At 40.4% G+C, this 18,473-nt stretch overlaps 1 protein-coding gene across 1 annotated transcript in view; it reads right to left on the reverse strand.

Annotated features, from left to right (window-relative positions):
• Positions 1 to 10,177: 10,177 nt before the first annotated feature.
• The window catches only part of PTN (pleiotrophin), a 78,053-nt gene continuing 69,757 nt past the window's right edge, over positions 10,178 to 18,473 (reverse strand). Inside the window, exon 5 of the mRNA XM_005482768.4 lies at positions 10,178 to 16,823. Within this exon, the coding sequence (XP_005482825.2) occupies positions 16,771 to 16,823 (53 nt within the window). The 3' untranslated portion in view covers positions 10,178 to 16,770. The remainder of the gene's footprint in view (positions 16,824 to 18,473) is intronic.

Here is an 18,473-nt window from a genome sequence, read left to right on the forward strand (position 1 = left end):
CAGAGAAAGCTTTTATGTTTTTTATATCCCCTGGTATAAATGACAAATCAAATGACATTGGGATGGAAAAAGGACACTGAAGCAAAATGCCTAGAATGATAGCAAGGTAGATTTGTCCTCACTTGCCTCAGGTTTTATCAGCTCAACACAATGACTTGCAGCCCTTTTTTTACCCCAACACACTCTTTCAATCTTCACTTGCCTTTTCAGTAAAGATGGCAAGGGCTATTACTGTGACAGATGCAAAAATGGGATGTAAGTCATCACATCACCTGATGGCAAGGACAGCAGGAAATTCCTGAAGGTGGCCAACAGAAGAGCTCAGCCACAGGTGCTGCCAGATTAGGGAGGAGCAGAAAGGATAAAGGCAATAATGAAATTGTCCCAGGTAAAAGTTTACCCTGCAAAGCACTGCACCATGTGGCAGGGACCCTTTGGAAAATCAAAATAAAGGTCTGGTGCCTGCACAACAGGCACAGTCTGTCTGGCACCAAAACATCTTCTCTAGCAAATGATCTTTTCTAGCCTTTTTCTTCTGTGGAGGAGAAGATGGCTGTGCTGGGAGAGCCAGTCAGCCCTTGGGATTCCTGCTGGATGCCTGGGAAATCACAGCAGAATGTCCTGGTGTCCCTGTGTTTGCAAAAGGAGGCATCTCCAACAGCAGAGACAGCTAAAAGCTGGAAATGTGTTCTGACAGCTACAGCAGTAACAGGGGATCAATTCATGGAGTTCACTCCATGAACATTGCATGAAAATGTAAAGAAAGGGAGCAATGAAAAAAAAGTCAGTAATGATGTATTCAAGATGGAAATAAGTAAAGATCAAATAATTTCATTATAAGCTAATGATGTATCTTTTGGTTGAGTTCACTTGCATCATAAGCCAACTGTGTATATTTTTAGCCATAACTGAAGAGAAAAGCTTCAAGTAATTACTAGTCTCCTGGATTGCCTGGATTTTTTCATTTTCCTGGAAAGATTCACACACCAAGCCATCAGCAATGGCTGGTTTGCATTCAGAGTGCACCCCAGCACCTTACAAACAGGTTCAAATTGCAACTACACTACAGGACAACAAAAATAGATAAGCACATTCCCTTGGCAGAAAGACAACCTTCCCAATTATGTTTCAGAATATGGAAAATAATTATCTGTGTAGTGCTGTTTGCCTGTGTCTGAAATTTCCCAGCTTCAAATAAAGAATTTTGTAACTGTTGAAAATGACGGCATGATGGTTCAATTCCTCTGATTGTCAGGCGTCCATGCAGCTCAGTGGAAATTTAGCCAAAAGCAAAAAGACATGGAGTCTCAGATAAAACCAAAAACTCTCATTAAATCAAGTGTAAAATGTCTTCCACTAATAGTAATTCAGAATTTAAGTGGGCTCCCTCTGAATGCACAGATGCCCTTTTTCTGTTAGCTCTCTGGAAAGAACCCAGCAGTGTGGTTTGCTGACAAAAAAAATCAGAATAAATAGCTCATCTATGTCAATTTTTGAATCTGAAAATGTTATAATTTCTGCCAGCAAGGCACTTCTAATAATTTCACAGACTGACTTAGGGAGAGAGGCTTAGTTCATGCCATACTGCAAGTGCACAGCTGAAAAGCCACCAAGAAGTCACACAACAAATCCCTGCAGGAAAATGTTTGCAATTAATTTCCAGTAATGAAAGTACCCATGTAGAACAGCATGTAGGAACTGTTCAGGAACAACAGACTTATAGAGGAGTGGGACCAAAAGGGAAAAAAAAAAGCGTGAGAATTATTTGCTAATTTAAAATATATTAGTGAGTATAGGATAAATATGACAGCTTAAAAGCATTAATATAGGACTGGTACATGACATTTCAGGCTTTGCTCAATTCTGTGACAGGGTTCCAGAGCAGAGGAGGGCAGAAGACGTCAAGGGATGGCAGCAACCCTCACCTATTGTATTTGCTGGGACCCCTGTGGCAGGAGGAAGGAATGATAAATCTGACTCCATGTTCTCAGAAGGCTAATTTATTATTTTATGATACTATATTATATTTAAAAAGTGCTATACTAAACTATACTAAAGAATACAGAAAGGATACAGACAGAAGGCTAACAAGATAATAATGAAAACTCGTGACTCTCTCCAGAGTCCTGACACAATTTGGCACTGATTGGCCAATGAGTCAAAACAACTCACAGCAGAATCCAATGAAACAATCACCTGTAGGTAAACAATCTCCAAACACATTCCACATGAGCACAACACAGGAGAAGCAAATGAGAAAATAATTGTTTTCCTTTTTCTTTGAGGTTTCTCACCTTCCCAGGAGAAAAATCCTGGGTGAAGGAATTTTTCAGAAAATGTGAATGCCACACTCACCTTCATGGTATGCACAGCAGGACACACTGCCAGGCTCCCTGGAGTGCCTCTGAGTGCTGAGTCCCTTGGGGCTCTCTGCTCTCTTTGCTCTCCTTGAGCTCTGTTCCACTATGCTCACTGACGCCAGATTGCTGGCAGGGAAACAGAAGGAAATGCTGTTTAATAGAAGTTGCAGTATGAGACTGCAATATGAGTATTATTACAGTTAAACATTGGAAACATTACAGAAAACACCAGGGCAAACAAACAGCTAGGTGGTGAAGTCCAGCAAGCTCTGTGTGCTGCCTCTACACAGCCAGAAAGTTTTGTGGTCTCATCCCTTTCTCTTTTTCTGGTTATTGTTCCACAACACTTTAGGTTTATCTGCTACTTTTTGCCTTGTTGGGGTTGGTACTGTGAGGCAGTTTTAGAGGTCAAGCATCATGCAAGCCTTACAAGTTTTTAATACAGACAGGGACCAGTGGCATCAAGGGAAAGAACAAATCCAGGGCAAGGAAGGTAACCTCTGAACTCCTAATTAATTTGTACTCCTAATTAATTTGTACTGCCAACTTAAATGCTACCTCTTCAAGGTTTCTTAAATTACAGACCACAGCTCTGTATTTATCAGTCCAGAAAGTTTTGGGGTATTTTTCCTATTAATTTGTCCAATCATTATTTGAACCTGTTTAGATTTCTAACTATGATGGCAACCTGAATAGAAACAGTTCCACAACTTAAGCATACACTGGGTTTTAAACAGAGAACCCACAGAAGTCACATATAAGCCATGTAAAAATATATTTAGATATAGGCTATATGTTGAAATTCATGTATATTAAATATACATGTAATATATAAATATCTAATATTTATATATTACATGTTTATATAACCCATGTATATTTTATTATTATATTTTATAATATTACATATTACATATATAATATGTAATATTAGAAAATATAAATGTGAAAATTAAATATTTTAATATGTATATTTTAAAAAGTCTGACTGGCATAAACATAGTGTAAAACAGTCATCTCCAATGCATCCTCTACCTGGGGCAGACAGAAAAGGAACTCTGCAGGGCATCATTAACACAAAGAGTGGAGGCTGAGAACATCAACTGTGTTTCTTTTCACCATCCCACCTCATTTCTTTACAGCCCACTCTTGGGGGGAAATGAAGATAAAAGCTGTTCCAAATGCTGCATGTAAACATGATGCCTCTTGCAGAGCATCCTGCCCCTGGGATGCTGCAGCTGGGTAAAGAATATTCAGGATAAGATCAAACCCAGGCATTTCCCAGAGGGCCAAGAGGAAAGATATCTGTGTAAAACAGGGCTCAGGGCTCTTCCAGACAAGCTTTGTTAAAAAGCAGCTCGTGCTAACTCCTCCTTCACTATGTTTGCCTTCAGTTGCACAGAAAAGAAGTTGAGATTTCTTTCTAAATATCTCCAACATTCAAGCAATTAAAAGAGGAGTATGAAAGGTTCTAATTAAAAGAATTCACACACAGAAAGCTAATGCATGGAGAAAAGCCTTTAGCTCCATCCCATGACTGTTAAATATGTGTTTTGGAGCCAGCCCTTCTAATGAGGTGAAGATTAGGAAGCAAGTAGCTTGAAAAGGCATAATGTGCTTTGACAGAGAGCAGAGGGCCCAGGCAGAGGTCTCTCACCACAGAGGTGAGCTAAAGTCCCTAAGCTCTTGGCAAGATATGAGCATGGCATGTTGACATCTTGCTGGGTGTTTGCAGTGATGAATTATGCTAAGCAAGAGAGTTTATTTCAGCCTCTCATTCCAAGCCAAAAGGTACCTGCAATCCATTCTCCTGCCCTTTGGAGCCTCGCAATGCAGAGCTGTTGACTGCTTTGAGCCACAGCCTGCCTGACTTTGTGAGTGCTGTTTTGCAAGCCCACCTGGCAGACTAGGGAGAAAAACCTTCTATTTTTCTGGCAAGAGGCCAGGGTGTGCACTGCAAGCACTAGATACACGTAGGAAGAAAACTTATCCTGTCATCTCTCCAACTTGCCAGGCAAAATCTCCTCCAAACTGTAAACAAAGCTTAAAAGTTCAGTTTACATGTGGCTTGTATTCTTTGCACACTTCACTGTGAACCTGTTACCTTTCTTATCCTCTATTTATTCATAATTTCTCATTTTGTCCTTTCCTCACATAGTTCAAGCTGACTTTCTGGTGTAGGTAGTAGCTATCCTTTTTTGTCACTGGGGCGGAATGACTGAAAATGACCATCACATCCATGAATTGTCCAACTCTGTTCCCACAGCATGGCTGTAGTTGAATGACAAAGACTTTCTTGTGAATAGAAAGTTTTGACTTGTAGGAATGTCAGTTTAGTAGTTCCTAAATTACATGCTGGTTGGCAATACAAAAAATATGATTCTTACACATACAGTTGTTTCTTTTTCCATGGATACGTGCAAAGTGTCTCTGCATGTCTAAAGGCAGCTTCTTTTAGTTTAGAATTATTCCCACTTGACCTATCACTATCTGCCTGCATAAAGTCACCCTCTTTCTTTTTCATAAACCTACTCTAAGCACAAGGCAAATTCAGCACCCCAAGCCTTCTGCTCCAACACATTGGATGTGGCATTTCCAGATTAAATGGTTGTATTTGATGATATAAAAGGTCTTTTCTAGCCTCAATGATTCTCTGGTTCTCTGTGCTTGATTCTGTTTTTCCAAGGCTCTCTGACACTGGCTGACCCTCTGGATCAATAGCAGGGCCAGCCAGCTGCAGCCCCAGGCCTGCTCTCTCTGGCATTCACACCTCCCAGCTGGCACTGGCACAGAGAGCTAAATATGTGATTTTGTGCTGCCAGAGGCTCCCACACGCCAGGCACTTGGCTGAGGGCTCCTGTCAGTGCAGCTGCTGATATGGGAGCAGGGGGAAGAGCATCGGGCTGGCGACAGCTCACCCGCCTCAAACACAGAGCAAGTGAGCAACTGGGCTGTGCACAAGAGGGGCCTGTGGGTGCCAGGATAGTTGTGTTTGAGTTTATGTAGCCCCTCGCAACTGAAGAATTTAAAAGGTGTCCAGATGAGGTTTTGACAGAGAAAAGCAGTTCAGGTGCTGGTTTGAGGCCTCTCAGGAGATGCTGATCCCTTGTGGGATGAAGCCCTAAATCTGTCAGCGGGAAAAGCCAGATTAGGAGTGGTCCTGCAGAGCTATTCCCAAACCATCCCCATTCTCACTCCATGGCCCCTTCCTGTGCTCTCTTGTTTCCAGGAATTCTTGGCCTGCTGTTGAGAAATGCGGCTTTGCCCTGCTTCCCAGCAGGGCCATGAAAGGAGCGGGGTATCCAGGCCCAGCCGCGCATTCACCGGGACAGGAACTGCCCTGGCACCTGCTGTGTGTGACACAGGGTGCCCAGAGCTTGCTAGGGACACGGCTCAGCCTCCCTCCCCCCCTCAGCTGAAAAAGGGGAACAAAAGCAGGGACTTTGTCTCCCCTCTCCTCCATACCAACACCAGGGAGGAGGCAGTGAGCTCTCCTGTCACCTCTGTCCCACTCTCTCAGCTGTGCTGTGTGGGCAGTCCTTCCATCTGGCAGTGGGACTTCAGATATATTCACTCACTGCTGTAAAGCACAGCTGTAATCCACTTGTCTTATACATATTTGGGTCCCTGTATTCAGAGCTATTAAGACACTTCAGTTTTTTAATTCCTAAATACTTTTGAAGTGCTGCCTTCCAGTGCAGCAGCTTGCAACCTTATTGGAAGGGCAAGCTACCAAGCAAAACTCCAGTCAGCCTCATACACTTCATTTCCCTAAGCTCCCTCAGCATCTAGCAGGGAAAGAGGCCCTTTGTGCCATCTTTCAGATTTGCTAAACTAGCCCTCTAGTCTGAATCCCCTTCTGAATGGACTTGTCATGCTCCATTGACTACAGAAGGAGCTTAGGGACAGCCTCTGAGATTAACCTCTGACCCCACACTCCAGGGTGGTGAGTGCTGAGCACTGCCAAACTGCATGAAAGCTTCTGAATCAAAGGTGTTAACTGAGAGTGTATCACTAAACTGCAGCATAAATCACAATAGTGGCTGTTACATCGTTGTTGTAATTGCTGCTAACAACAACAGCAAGTAAAATATATTTCTGGATTTAAGATTAGACTGTTTTTCATCTCCCTTGATGAAGTCTCTAGAGACCTTTAGCATAAATGCTGCAAAGTAGGAAGGTGGCTGCCTTTCCCATTGCCTTTTTCTTACTCTATTGTACCAGTTTATTGTGACCCTTATGTGAAAGGTTGCAGGACACCCTGCACTGAAAGAAAATTGACTGGTCTTTTTCCTTTGCATGTGAGCAGATAGAGCAGTAGCTTATTTAGGGAGCTCTCCTGATAAGACAGCAAGCAGCAATTGCGATAACCCAGGCCCAGTTCAAATTCAGCTGCTTACCAAACAGTGTTTATCAGAGGCAGTGCATGTTTTGTCTCTGAGACACTCAGTTATACAGGGGGTGTGATGGACCCCTGTCAGCAAAGGAGGACAGCAGCAAAGAGAACAAACATGGCACTTCATTCCCAGCTAAGGACAAATGGAGACCTGCTCTTGCCACCCCTTTTGGCACTGGGAAGCGTCCTGTTGAGTCAGTAGGACAACATGCACTGCACTCATGTAAATTGTTACAGGACTGAGATATTACATATGTTAGGATCTTTGCATATTATATCAGGAGTCTCAACACATTTCTCCATGCTGAAAATGGGCCAGTTCACTTTTGGAATATATCCAAAATCAGGTCCTGAATTCAAACATAAATCCTTTTTAGTATATCTTGTCAGATATACTAAATATATGTGTGTATATATATATTTATATATGACCTTTATATTTTTATATGTCAGATGTACTTGGCTTACCTTGCAGCCAGTTGCAGCAACCACCCAGGCACCTATTTTGGGACAGGTTTCTTCAGTGCCCCAGTCTGTGTCCTTTCTTGTGTCATTTTCTAACACATGTACCCAGTTTTCTGTTGTGTTGATTTTTACACCAGGGATTCTATTCCCACTTTTCAAAACTACTTCAACCCAGAATTTCTTCCCATATCTTCTAGCCCCTAGAAGTTTTAAGACTATTTACAACAGTGACTCCATGTGATTGCAGACATCATGGACACGTTTCTTCTCAGGTAATCACTTCAACCCTGAATTCCAGGTCAGCAGTGTGAGTCCTAAGCCCAAGGAAAAAATGGAGGAAAGGAAGAAAGCAAACAAGCAAGAAAGAAATGAAGAGAAAGGAAGGAGGAACATCTCTTTGGCTACTACCTCCAACATAAATGCTTTGAGGAGGAATTGGAAGCTGGTTCACCCTTCCAGCTGGAGATTCCTAATGCATCAAGCACATTCCCAGGCAGCCACTACACCCTGCTGAGCCCCACTGTGCACCCTGGAGCAGCACCCACTACACTTGACCAAGGCTGCACATCTAGATCCCATGAGCATCTCTAGTGAATTGTAATGAGTCATAAAAATTTTAAAAATCAATGGAATAAAAAAATCTTTCAGCCAGAAAGCCCCCACATAATTATACAGGTGCAGAACTCTTTTATTCAAAATAGTAGGGGTTTAAAATTGTATATTGGGGGGGAAAAATCTGTATCTCAAAATGCAAGGGGATGCAAGTTAATTTAATTATCATTATGGAAAGATCTTTGCTTTTCCCCCATTCCCAACATAAAACACTTTTCTCTTACTCTGCCTCCAGAAATTCCAGTCGTAAACATGAGTAATAAAAACTCTTAAATAGTTTTTGATTAATTGAAAACAATATTTTAAGACAGATTTTTTTTGTGTGTTTTGGTCTTGCAAGGCTTTATGTACTGAACAGAAAAAAAATTGTTACTGACCTTTTCAGATCCAAGATCTCATTTTTTGCTCCTGTGGTAGAAATGGTGTAAAAGCAGCAAATGAAAAGTGTTAACTAAGAAAGCAGAGACTAAATAAACACAAACAAAAAAACATTCTTTGCCAATTGAGACAATAATTTCAGTGATGATTGTGTAGCAACAAAGCCTTCTGTAACTCAGGGTACCCAGTAAAGATGGAGATATTTTTCTGTAAAAGATAGTCTCTGTGTGTTCATATATGTATTTAATGTCAAATCTCATTTGACCACAAATGTCATAATCTTTCTTCAGAAATGCTCCCAGTGAAGATTTTATAACAGAATTGTGTTTTACTACAAGATTACAGGGTTTTTTTCTTCCATTTGGGTTTCACTGGAGACAATTAGCACCAGCTAACTAAGAAAAACAGAGAGAATCTCATGTAGGCAAATCCCCATATCACCATAAAATACAATAATGGACAAAAACCTGGATTACTACTTTGTGAGAAGAATTTCATCCTGAACATGAGGAGTTAATTTTGCAAATTCTCTGTTTTCAGTGAAAATCAGGTGCTGCTTGCTGCTGCATCATCTACAAGGCAAGGGATGAAGTGAGTGTGTCTCTGTGTCTACGTGAGGGCAACTTTTACACATTTGAGTTTTAATTACAAGTCAAGGGCAGAGGGATGATGAAGTGCAAAAAGGCTTTGAACTTCAGCTGTGGTAGTGCACCAGATTAGGTGCACTGGGGTCTTAAATGCCTCAAGGAGGCTTTGTGCTGCTAGCAGATACTTGCCTGCAGACATCTCACCCCACTCACCTCTGGCGGCCCCCCTTCCATCCAGACCCACCTAATGAAGCACCATTCCCAAAAGCTTGGAGCACAAAGTGGTAGCAGAACTTGGGTCTCTTCTGCATGAAGTCCTCTCCATTCATCCACTCCATACATAACAAACCAAAAAGGTCCCAAGACCCTGCTCCAGGAAAGCAACCCAACCAAAAAGAATGTGTGTAAAAGCTCTGTTCCATGTCCAGAACTGTGTCTCCAGCACGATGGAGCTTAGGGAAGCTAATCATGACTTGACACACTCCTCAAGCAGCTCACATTTCCTGACAGGATCAGATACCTCACATGGAAGTACAAGACCATCTTAAGACTCTCTCACAACCTTCTAAGCTAAAAATATGCCAAGCAGCATATTAAAAAGGAATTAACATTTTTCTTTTGTAATTAAACAATAGTGAGTACTCGATCTCCTTTCCAAGGATAGGATTTAGGTTTCAGAGTCCATTAGTGCTTTGAAGAATACACTGTCAATTTTTATACCTTACAATACTTTATTTTCTTCCAAACAATTTTAGAAGCCTATATCAATCTCCTTGTCTTGTAAAAAATGGGAAGCATGTCCCTCTTTTGGCAGTGACTGATGGAATAGTTTTCATGGAGTAATTAATTAATTATTCTAAGATTTTAACTAATAGTTGGACACAGAAAAAAACACCCAGAGAAATTGGAATGTGGCTTCTTTGTTCTACTCTTGAGTCTAAATCACCTCGCACCAAACACACATATATAAAGTTACTATTAAAATAAAACAGCTGAGCATGACAAATCTGGGAATGAGAGTTTACCACTGCTTACCTGATAGCGTAATTTTTAAATAAATCAAACTCTTCATCTACAAACCATCATTGTGTCACTATCACACAGGTTGACATAACTGTATACTGAAACAAGCTGCTTTAAAGAACTGAAAAGTGCCAGGAAATTGGGACAGACAGGCTTTAGTGGGCACAAACCAAAGAAATGTTTCCTGCTAGATTCACTTTCTGGCAGACCTCTTTCTACAGACTAAAACTTTTTCTGAATTTACACATCTGTTTGTGTGACAAGCCACACCTACAGCCAACAAAAACTAATAAAGACATACCATTAAATATTTAGAATTATTTTAAGAAACTCCAGAAACAGTTTCCACAACCAAATGAGAACACCATGTGTCTGTGTATTAGTTTATTTAATTCTTTATCGCCACTAAGAGCAAGTAAATTACGCTGATACAATTGGTAAACATATACATTCACTAGAGCCCCCCAAAATCCCACAGAGCTAAGGGAAACATCAAGGGATGTTACAGGATTAATGCTTTCATTCTACAATATGGATATATGGCTTTCATACAAGTTTTAAAAAATTGAAAAGGTAACACACTGCTAGCTTACAAAATCAATATACAAACTGGAAAAAAAAAAGGAAAAGGAACAGGAAAAGAAAGTAACCCATAAGAAGATATCATATAGCACTGGTTTAATAGATATATACAGAATTAGAAATCCATTGAATATGATATTCAGGCTTTGTTATTTTGACTTTCATTTCTTCTTTCGGCTTACCACTCAAACTACAAGAATTAATATGATTTCTCTCTTACTTTTATTTTTCCATCTTATTTTACCCATTTTCTTCACTTTTTATTGGCAGAGAAAAAGACTTTTCCTGTCTGTGTGTGTATGTTCACACATAAGTGAAGCAGTTCGTCTACTTTGAACAAAGCCCTTGTGTGTACTTGGTGTGACAGAAGAGAACATCACTGTGACATTAAGTCCTTTTGGCCATTACACTGGCATGTGTTTTGCATTTCCCTTGGACACAGCTATCCTTAAACTGAAGTGCTGGCAAGTGGGAAGAAATCTAGCTCTTCATCCTACTCGTGTATCCTCACTTAAACAACAGCACAGGACAAAAAGCTCTTTCTTTTCAACCACAGCCTGAAAACGTGGCAGCACCGGTTGTGATTCACATTTAGAGTCATGCATGCACCTTTCTAGAGTTTTCTCCCATGTATGAATGTATATACAGTGTGCATATATATATATATGTGCAGTGTGTATGTATTTAGAGAGCTTTTGTGTCTGATGCTGACATCTGCATTAGGTGGATTTAGCTCCAAGCTGCAGCCTGTCTCTGCTTCAGGCCACCTCAGCAGCCACAACACACTCTGGACGGTCACAGCCATTTCCTCCAGCTGTAAAAGTCTAGTTGAAATACATGATTGTAATATGGGGAGGGCAATCTATGATCTAATAAGAAAAGCTAAATAATGTCTTGTTGCTAGATGGAATAGAGAAGGGAGTTCAAACAGCAAAATTAATTGAATGAAATTGGCTGTGGGTAAAACAGCCCTGTAGAGGCTACCCATTTTCCTAGCTTTCCTTCACTGCTTCACTGCAGGTTTTGTACAGTAACTTTCAACGCAATGGGACTACTTGTGCACCTCCATTTTTAACTCAACAAAAAATCCACTCTCTGGACATGTTTTCAGTTTTGTTTTGGGGTTTTTGTTTTTTTATTTTTTGTTATCATGGGGTTTTTAAGAAAGGAGTCAAATCTGTAGGTACAGCTTTTATATATCAAGTTACTCAAAGCCAAGTGATTTAAAGGCTAGGAGATACTTACAGAGTTCTTTAGCGATATGGGACTCCATCACATCCAAATTTAAATGGCAAACTGCAGAAAGAGCTAAAGAATTGTACAACCCCACCAATGAGATTATAATAGTTGAATATAGCTGAATTCTCATGCTTTCCCAGATTCTTGCTCAGTTCAGAGCGATGAGGCCACAAGACAGACAGTCATTGGTGAAGAGTGGCAGAAAGAGGCCGTCAGGAAAATTATTTGATTTCAGCATTGTTTAGTTTTGATCCAAAAGCAAAGTTTGATGCTGCTATGAATGAGACTATCTACATCTTCTCCAAATGCAAACAGCATGGGTGGATGATTCTCTCTCCATGCTCTACACCTGCTCAGGCAAATCTTTCACTATCCCTGAAACTATGCACCACAATAATTTAATGATAAAAGAGGACAGTGGTAAATGATACAGCTGCTTGCCACTAATTATCTAGTTAAGGTGGTTTTCTGTTTTCTGTGGTTTTTTGTTTGAAGACAGACACTTCTGCATCAATTTTTTCTTCTGCCTCTAATTTTTGAGATGATAATCTGATAATTTCTGTCCCCTGGGAAGCCATGACAAGGTCAAGTTATGAGGGAAGTTTTAACAGCAATCCATCCTCCCAGCAAATCCAGGGACACTCTTTCCTCAATATCATACTTCCTTGTTCATTGTCATACAGTGATTAAAAAGTTGCTACTGTGTCTTTTAATTTCAGAAGGACATGGAGAAAATTTGTGGTATGGGCTTCCTGGGGCTGTTTTGCAACAATCCAGGAAGAAATGAGGAATATAGTCTCAAGGATGAGGAGAGATCATCAACATCCCCAGAAGTTTTACTGAGGAGTGTCTTAGAAGAATTGACAGAATAAATGCTATCAAAATTATGAGTAAGTGTGGGAAGGCAGGCAACAGGTATAATCTGCCTCAGCAAAGGAGAGAACTCAAGTCTCAACTTCAGAGAAGTGCGGTCCTAGAGAATTAAAATGGACAGAATACAAGACACCCATCCCCACTGACGTACTGTTTCTCCTCAGGATGATTTGGGAGACATTTTTCATGTGGAGGCATGAAATCCCACTGCTGTGGGATATCAAAATGGTGTCCACCTCACCAATATATTGCTTTACAAAAGTAGTGAGTTTACATTGTTAATGTTGCTGCAGTTCCTAGACTTGAGGGAATATTAGGTTATTGTCCCACTCTCAGCATTGACATTAGCCTGTATACTGTTGTCTCCTTTTGACTTTGTCTCCACTTGAACACTTTCTTTTGAGGCTGAAGTGGGACTTTACTTCTCTGTAACACTTTACATTTGATTTGTTTTCATTAAAGCACAAATCAGGGAAAGCATAAAAACAAATGTGCCAACCTGTGTAGTTCTGCCTTTTGCATGCAAGGAACAGGCAACAGAAATTTGTATAAAATGCTCCTGATTTCCTGTCTCTTAACCAACTCTACAAAGCTGCCTGTTTATACATTTTGTAATTATTATTCTTTCATTTCTTCTAACTTTTCTCCTTTGAAAAGCAGTTCAGCCCAGAATATCATTATGGAATTAGAAGATGAAAATCAGTAAATTACAATTTAGTATCTACCTGCATGCACAACAAACATTTTCCCTTCCTGGGGCCTTGCCCAGAAGTTTTGCTGCTCTTAACAGACTGCTAAATAGGCCAGGCTAACCTGGGCTTTTCTGTCAGAAGACATGTCTAAGTCAGAAAACGTCCCAGTCCTCAAATACTGTTTTAAATCAAGATATAGACAGGCCTAACTGAAAGCAGCAACTAAGCCTCAGCTTAGTTAGAGAAAGAGAAGGGAGACATACCCAAATATATTCAGGTTTAGACTCACTGGAATCCAGAATCTGAATGCAGATTCATCCACAGCTGATGTTCAGCAACTCACCCATCTCTTTTATAATAGATCTGAGCACTCAGAAAAAGGCTGTCATTTGGGGTTTTTTTATTACCTCCCCATACTCCATTACAGCTGTAGCAAATGAAGATGCAAACCACTCCTTGAGAGGGACATTCATGAAACAAATTTCTGTCCGTTAAACTAGGTAAGCAACACATCTATGCTAAGTCATTTTTCATTGTAATAGGATAGCACCAAGAGGGTAAACACGTTTTTCATCTCAAGTAGCTGCTCCCACAGCACTGTCAGACCAGCTTGCCCTCCCAGTCAGGGAGGGTAGAAGATTAGAAAGCAAATATGGAAAAGTTTCAGAATTACTGAAGTAGAAACTGATCAAGATGAGTGGGAAGAGGCTTTGTTCAGAATCTTGCCTTTTGATTTCCTGATAACGTCACTAGTGAAACAAGGGCTCCTTCCAGGTACTGGGAGCCTCCTTTCAGAGCTGACCTGACTGACCCATTCAATCCTCCTCTGTGTTCTGCCATAAATTACTTTATCATCTCCTGCATAGCTAGACTTTCCATTTAATGTTTTGTTCTGGCTTATTGGAAATTTTCTTCATTCTAAATTTATGAACTATTACTCTAATTGCTGTCAACAATAGGATGCCAGCATAGATCCGAACATATGCAGATTGTGCATAAGAAATGTTCTCCTATTTCATACCCTTTGCTGAATTTTCCTCTGGTCCTAACATGGTATTTTTTGTTTTGTTTCTTTGTTTTCTGTAAACTCTCTCCATGAAGGCCCTATGCCACCACAGGAACCTGACTAGCTTGCTTCAAAATCTATTAGGAATGTTCCTTTAACAAGCCAGATGGGCAGTTAAACAAAAGGACCATGAGGCATCACAGGAAACACAGGGGAATTTATTTTCTTTATACTCACGGAGGTGGAAATAAGAAGTCACATCTAAGTTTTGTCAAATGACAATCAAAGTGTTGGTCTCAACATCATTCCCAATTCCTGCCAGCTCTCTATGAAACATGGACTAGATTAACCAGTGTGAGACAATGGTGCAACAGTGTTGGCACTCAAAGTTGAGCCACTTCAAGTGAACTGATGCAGCATGTAGACAGACAAACCTTTGGTGAGTGAAAAAAAAGTTTCCTTCTCCCTTTGCTTTCAACCAGACCTACCAAACCATTAGTTTAAGTCTGAGGCACAAGCACAGGTAGACCTGATTAGACCACGAGCAAACCAAATAGCACCCAAAACCACCTAAATATGAGCCTTTATGATTTTAGATTTGGTCATTGCACCTCCACCACGTGTGGGGGACATTTTTAACTATCCCACAGACTCAGGTATGTCTAACAGCATGGTCAAAATAACGAGGACATCAACACAGACCAAGGAGTCTGGGAAAGAATTGTGAGGCTAGTCTACCTTAAGCTATGTGCAGCCCTGGCTAGGAGGCTTCAGGAGTGTTTGGGAACAGAAAGAGTTGCCTCACCGTGAGTCCAGATCAGCCGTACCCTCCGCGTGAGAAAAAAGAGGGCAAGCTCTATAATTGTTACATTTCTTTCTCAAAATAAAGGGGAGTGATGTTAGTATGGAAAGAAAAAGACTCTCTGTTTGTCTACAAGCTAATCCCAAGAGAGAAATGTGATTCACTCAGGTGAACACAGCCTGCTGCAGCTTCACTGAAGTCAGTGGGTACCATGCAGGAGTACAGGGGAGACCGTTCCTCTTGACCAGCCTGCAGCCCACACAAATGGCAAAGCTTACTTCTTGCTGCTGAATTTTAAGATTTAAAAGTCCAAAGCAATGATTTTGAACTTAACCTGGGTAATGAAATCCCTTATTTTTTGCTCTAAAAATTTTGGTCTGCTTGTTGTCAGCTCATTAAACAACCCTTTACTTTGAGACAGACCAGCCTTTTGTCAGATCTTTTTTTCTACTTTGTGACTTCACTCAGGATTCAGAATCATTTAAATTAGGTAAAACTGAACAAACTGAAAAACAGCTGGTTGTAATTTTTCTCTTTTTTTCCCCCTGCAGACTATATTAAAAAAATCACAACTAATTTTAGGTTGACTGAGCTTTTCCCAAGGTCTTTTGCTTATATAAAAATGTAAGAAAGCAAAAGATACTGGTTTTGTATTTCCCTTCCGTTTTACTGAAAGATAAACCAAAAATTATTTCATTCCTATTGGTTTCAGGTCCCACAATTTGTCCCTTTTTTGGTCAAATATATGAACTACCTCTGGTGGTTTTCAAACTGATTTCTCCTTTTATTTCCCACCAGACATACTATTTTTTAACCAGCTATAATTAAGATTAACAGGAATATTGCCACTGATACAAAAGAGAGCTGGGTTAGGCAGAATCACAACAATTTCAACTAGATCTTTTATGAAAATTATTTTCCCCCTTCTGTCAAAACTAACAAATAAAATACAGCATTTTTCAGCTTTGATGGGTGAAATGGAGGACACCATCCACCAACACTGATATGCTGAAAAGTGGAAAGTTTTGTCATCATTCCACTTTGAAAAATCATTGCTAGAAAATCATGAAAAATTAGGACTCTTATGTCCAGTTGTTGAAAGATTTTAAATTTACTGCCAACATTAAAAATATGGTAAAGGAAAGGATTGTTACTGGTTTTTACCTGTAGATGGTGACATTTTGGAATGAACATTAAGCACACATCCAAGAAAATCCCATACTTGTAAATACTCAACAAAATGCCCCCATCCTTCCCTTAAACAAACAGTTTCATACAGTTATGCAGATGTAATCAGATATTAAGAAACAGGCCTCAATTTTTCAGATATAAGGTCCCAATCTTAAATAGAAATGCATCCAGCCAGAGTGCTATGCTCACACAGGGTACCACTGGCTTCAGCAGTGCCCCACACAGGCTCAGGTTCTGTTTGCATGCACCATGACTGAGACCTATGGCAAGACTCAAGAAAAAAAAATTAAAAACCTCTACATTTTCAATATACAATAGACATACTTTTCTAAATGAGTTTGGAGTCCTTTATTACAGGCCTCTAAAAATTGTTTTTAGGGTTATACATTAAAAATACTAAAGTAATATAAAAAAAAAAAGGATTTTTTTCTGTGTTTGCTTTTTTCCTTCTATGGTACCATTAAGCTATAAATAATTTTAGGATAAGATGCCTAGGTATAAATGAAACTGTTAACTGATCATGTTTGCTGATGTCCCTTTCTCACATTGCCCGAGTTGACTCCATTAATCCAGCATCTTCTCTTGTTTCTTGCCTTCCTTTTTCTTCTTCTTGGATTCTGTCAAGATATAACAAAAACAATAAAAAATTAGCATCTAGCAAGCACTGCAATAAATTTCATTTAACATCTGTAGAAGTTTCCCTTTCCTTTTTTTTTTTTTTTTCTCTCCATGCACATAAGAATTGTCTCCTCATTTTGAACAAAAAAAGGGAAAAGAGAAGGAAAAGAAGAAAAATAACAGGAAAGGTTGAGGCAGTAGAGAAGATGGAGAGGGAGTTGCGTGTTCTGTTCAGAACCCTCCCTATCTGAGGGCTGACCCTGTTTGGCATGCAAAGCATTATCTCAGGAACTTGCTTGGAAAATAAGAAAACAGCAGGCATCTCCTGGAGAAACCGGGTCACGGCTCAGTGGAGAGCTGGAAGAAAGCATTGCACACACTACCCACACATATACCCTTCCCCTGCTTCCTTTCTGTCTCATTGTGAGCCTTTGGCTTTCTCTGAATGTGTGAGCAGCTCCAGAGCAGGAGGAGAAAGCTCTCTTGTTCCTCCAGCTCCTCCACTGCCAACCCTTCCCTGTTCCCCTGGGACAGACACCTATGTGCGCTCGGGAGGCAATGGGAGCATGGCCTGCGTGGGATTCACAACCTCTGAAGCAGTAAAAGAAGCAGAAAAAAGAATAATCCAAACAATTCTTATCTCATTTGCTGCTCCTGTGTTGTGCCAAAGTAGAATGCAATATGGAGACTGTTTACCCAGAGTGATGGGGTTTTGTTTCCTTGGCCTATGAGGGCCAAGTGTGTCCAGACTGTGGGTCAGCAGAGAGTCATGAGATTCTGGGCAGTTGAGTGCTTGTGCAGATACAGTTTAAATGTAGTATAATATAGTATAAAATAATAAAGTAATTAATTAGCCTTCTGATATTATAGAGTCCTCCTTGTCATTTTCTCCCCATCATCAGGATTACCCTGCTTTTCCCACAGGCCTGAGGCCCTGGGAGCAGGGCCTGTCCAGCCAGCTGAGACTGATGGGATGAGCAAAGGAACAAGGAGCGCCTGCTTCTCTAATTAATTTGAGGTTCATAAGGGAAGGATGGGAAGGCACAAGTGAAAACTTGTGTGCTGTACTACCACCTGCAGTAGTTTTCACCATACTCTAGGGTAGTGTGGTGTTTGACAGGTAAAGGAAATTCACAGAGGGATTTTGGAAATTAAAACTAATTAAGAGGATTAGGTACTATTGTGTCACATGTCACCTTGTAATAGGGAAAATAACAGCTTTCACAGAAAACATGAAAAAAAAGGAACAAAGGAAACTGCCCAAATCCCTGTTGATACCAGCACAAATCAGCACAACAGGTACCACCGAGGGATGGAAGCAAAGCTTCTGTGAAGCAGCATTCCTGCAACCAGAACATCAAGCAAACAGACCCAGAATTGCCTAAACCCAGATATCATTAACCAAACCAAGCAAAACTATCATGGAATCATAGATTACACTGAGTTAGAAGGGATCCAGAAGGATCACTGAGTCAAACTCCTGGCCCTGCACAGGAGCACCCAAAAACATCACACCATGTTGCTTGAGAGGGCTGTCCAAGCACTTCTTGAACTCTGCCAGCCTTGCTGCCATGAATACCACCTCTGGTTAAATAACAGCTATCGCCTTGAATGACAACAAAAGCACTTGGCCCTTAAGGTGGAATTGT

The sequence above is a fragment of the Zonotrichia albicollis genome, chromosome 4 (genome assembly GCF_047830755.1).
Source record: "Zonotrichia albicollis isolate bZonAlb1 chromosome 4, bZonAlb1.hap1, whole genome shotgun sequence".
Classification (NCBI taxonomy): domain Eukaryota; kingdom Metazoa; phylum Chordata; class Aves; order Passeriformes; family Passerellidae; genus Zonotrichia; species Zonotrichia albicollis.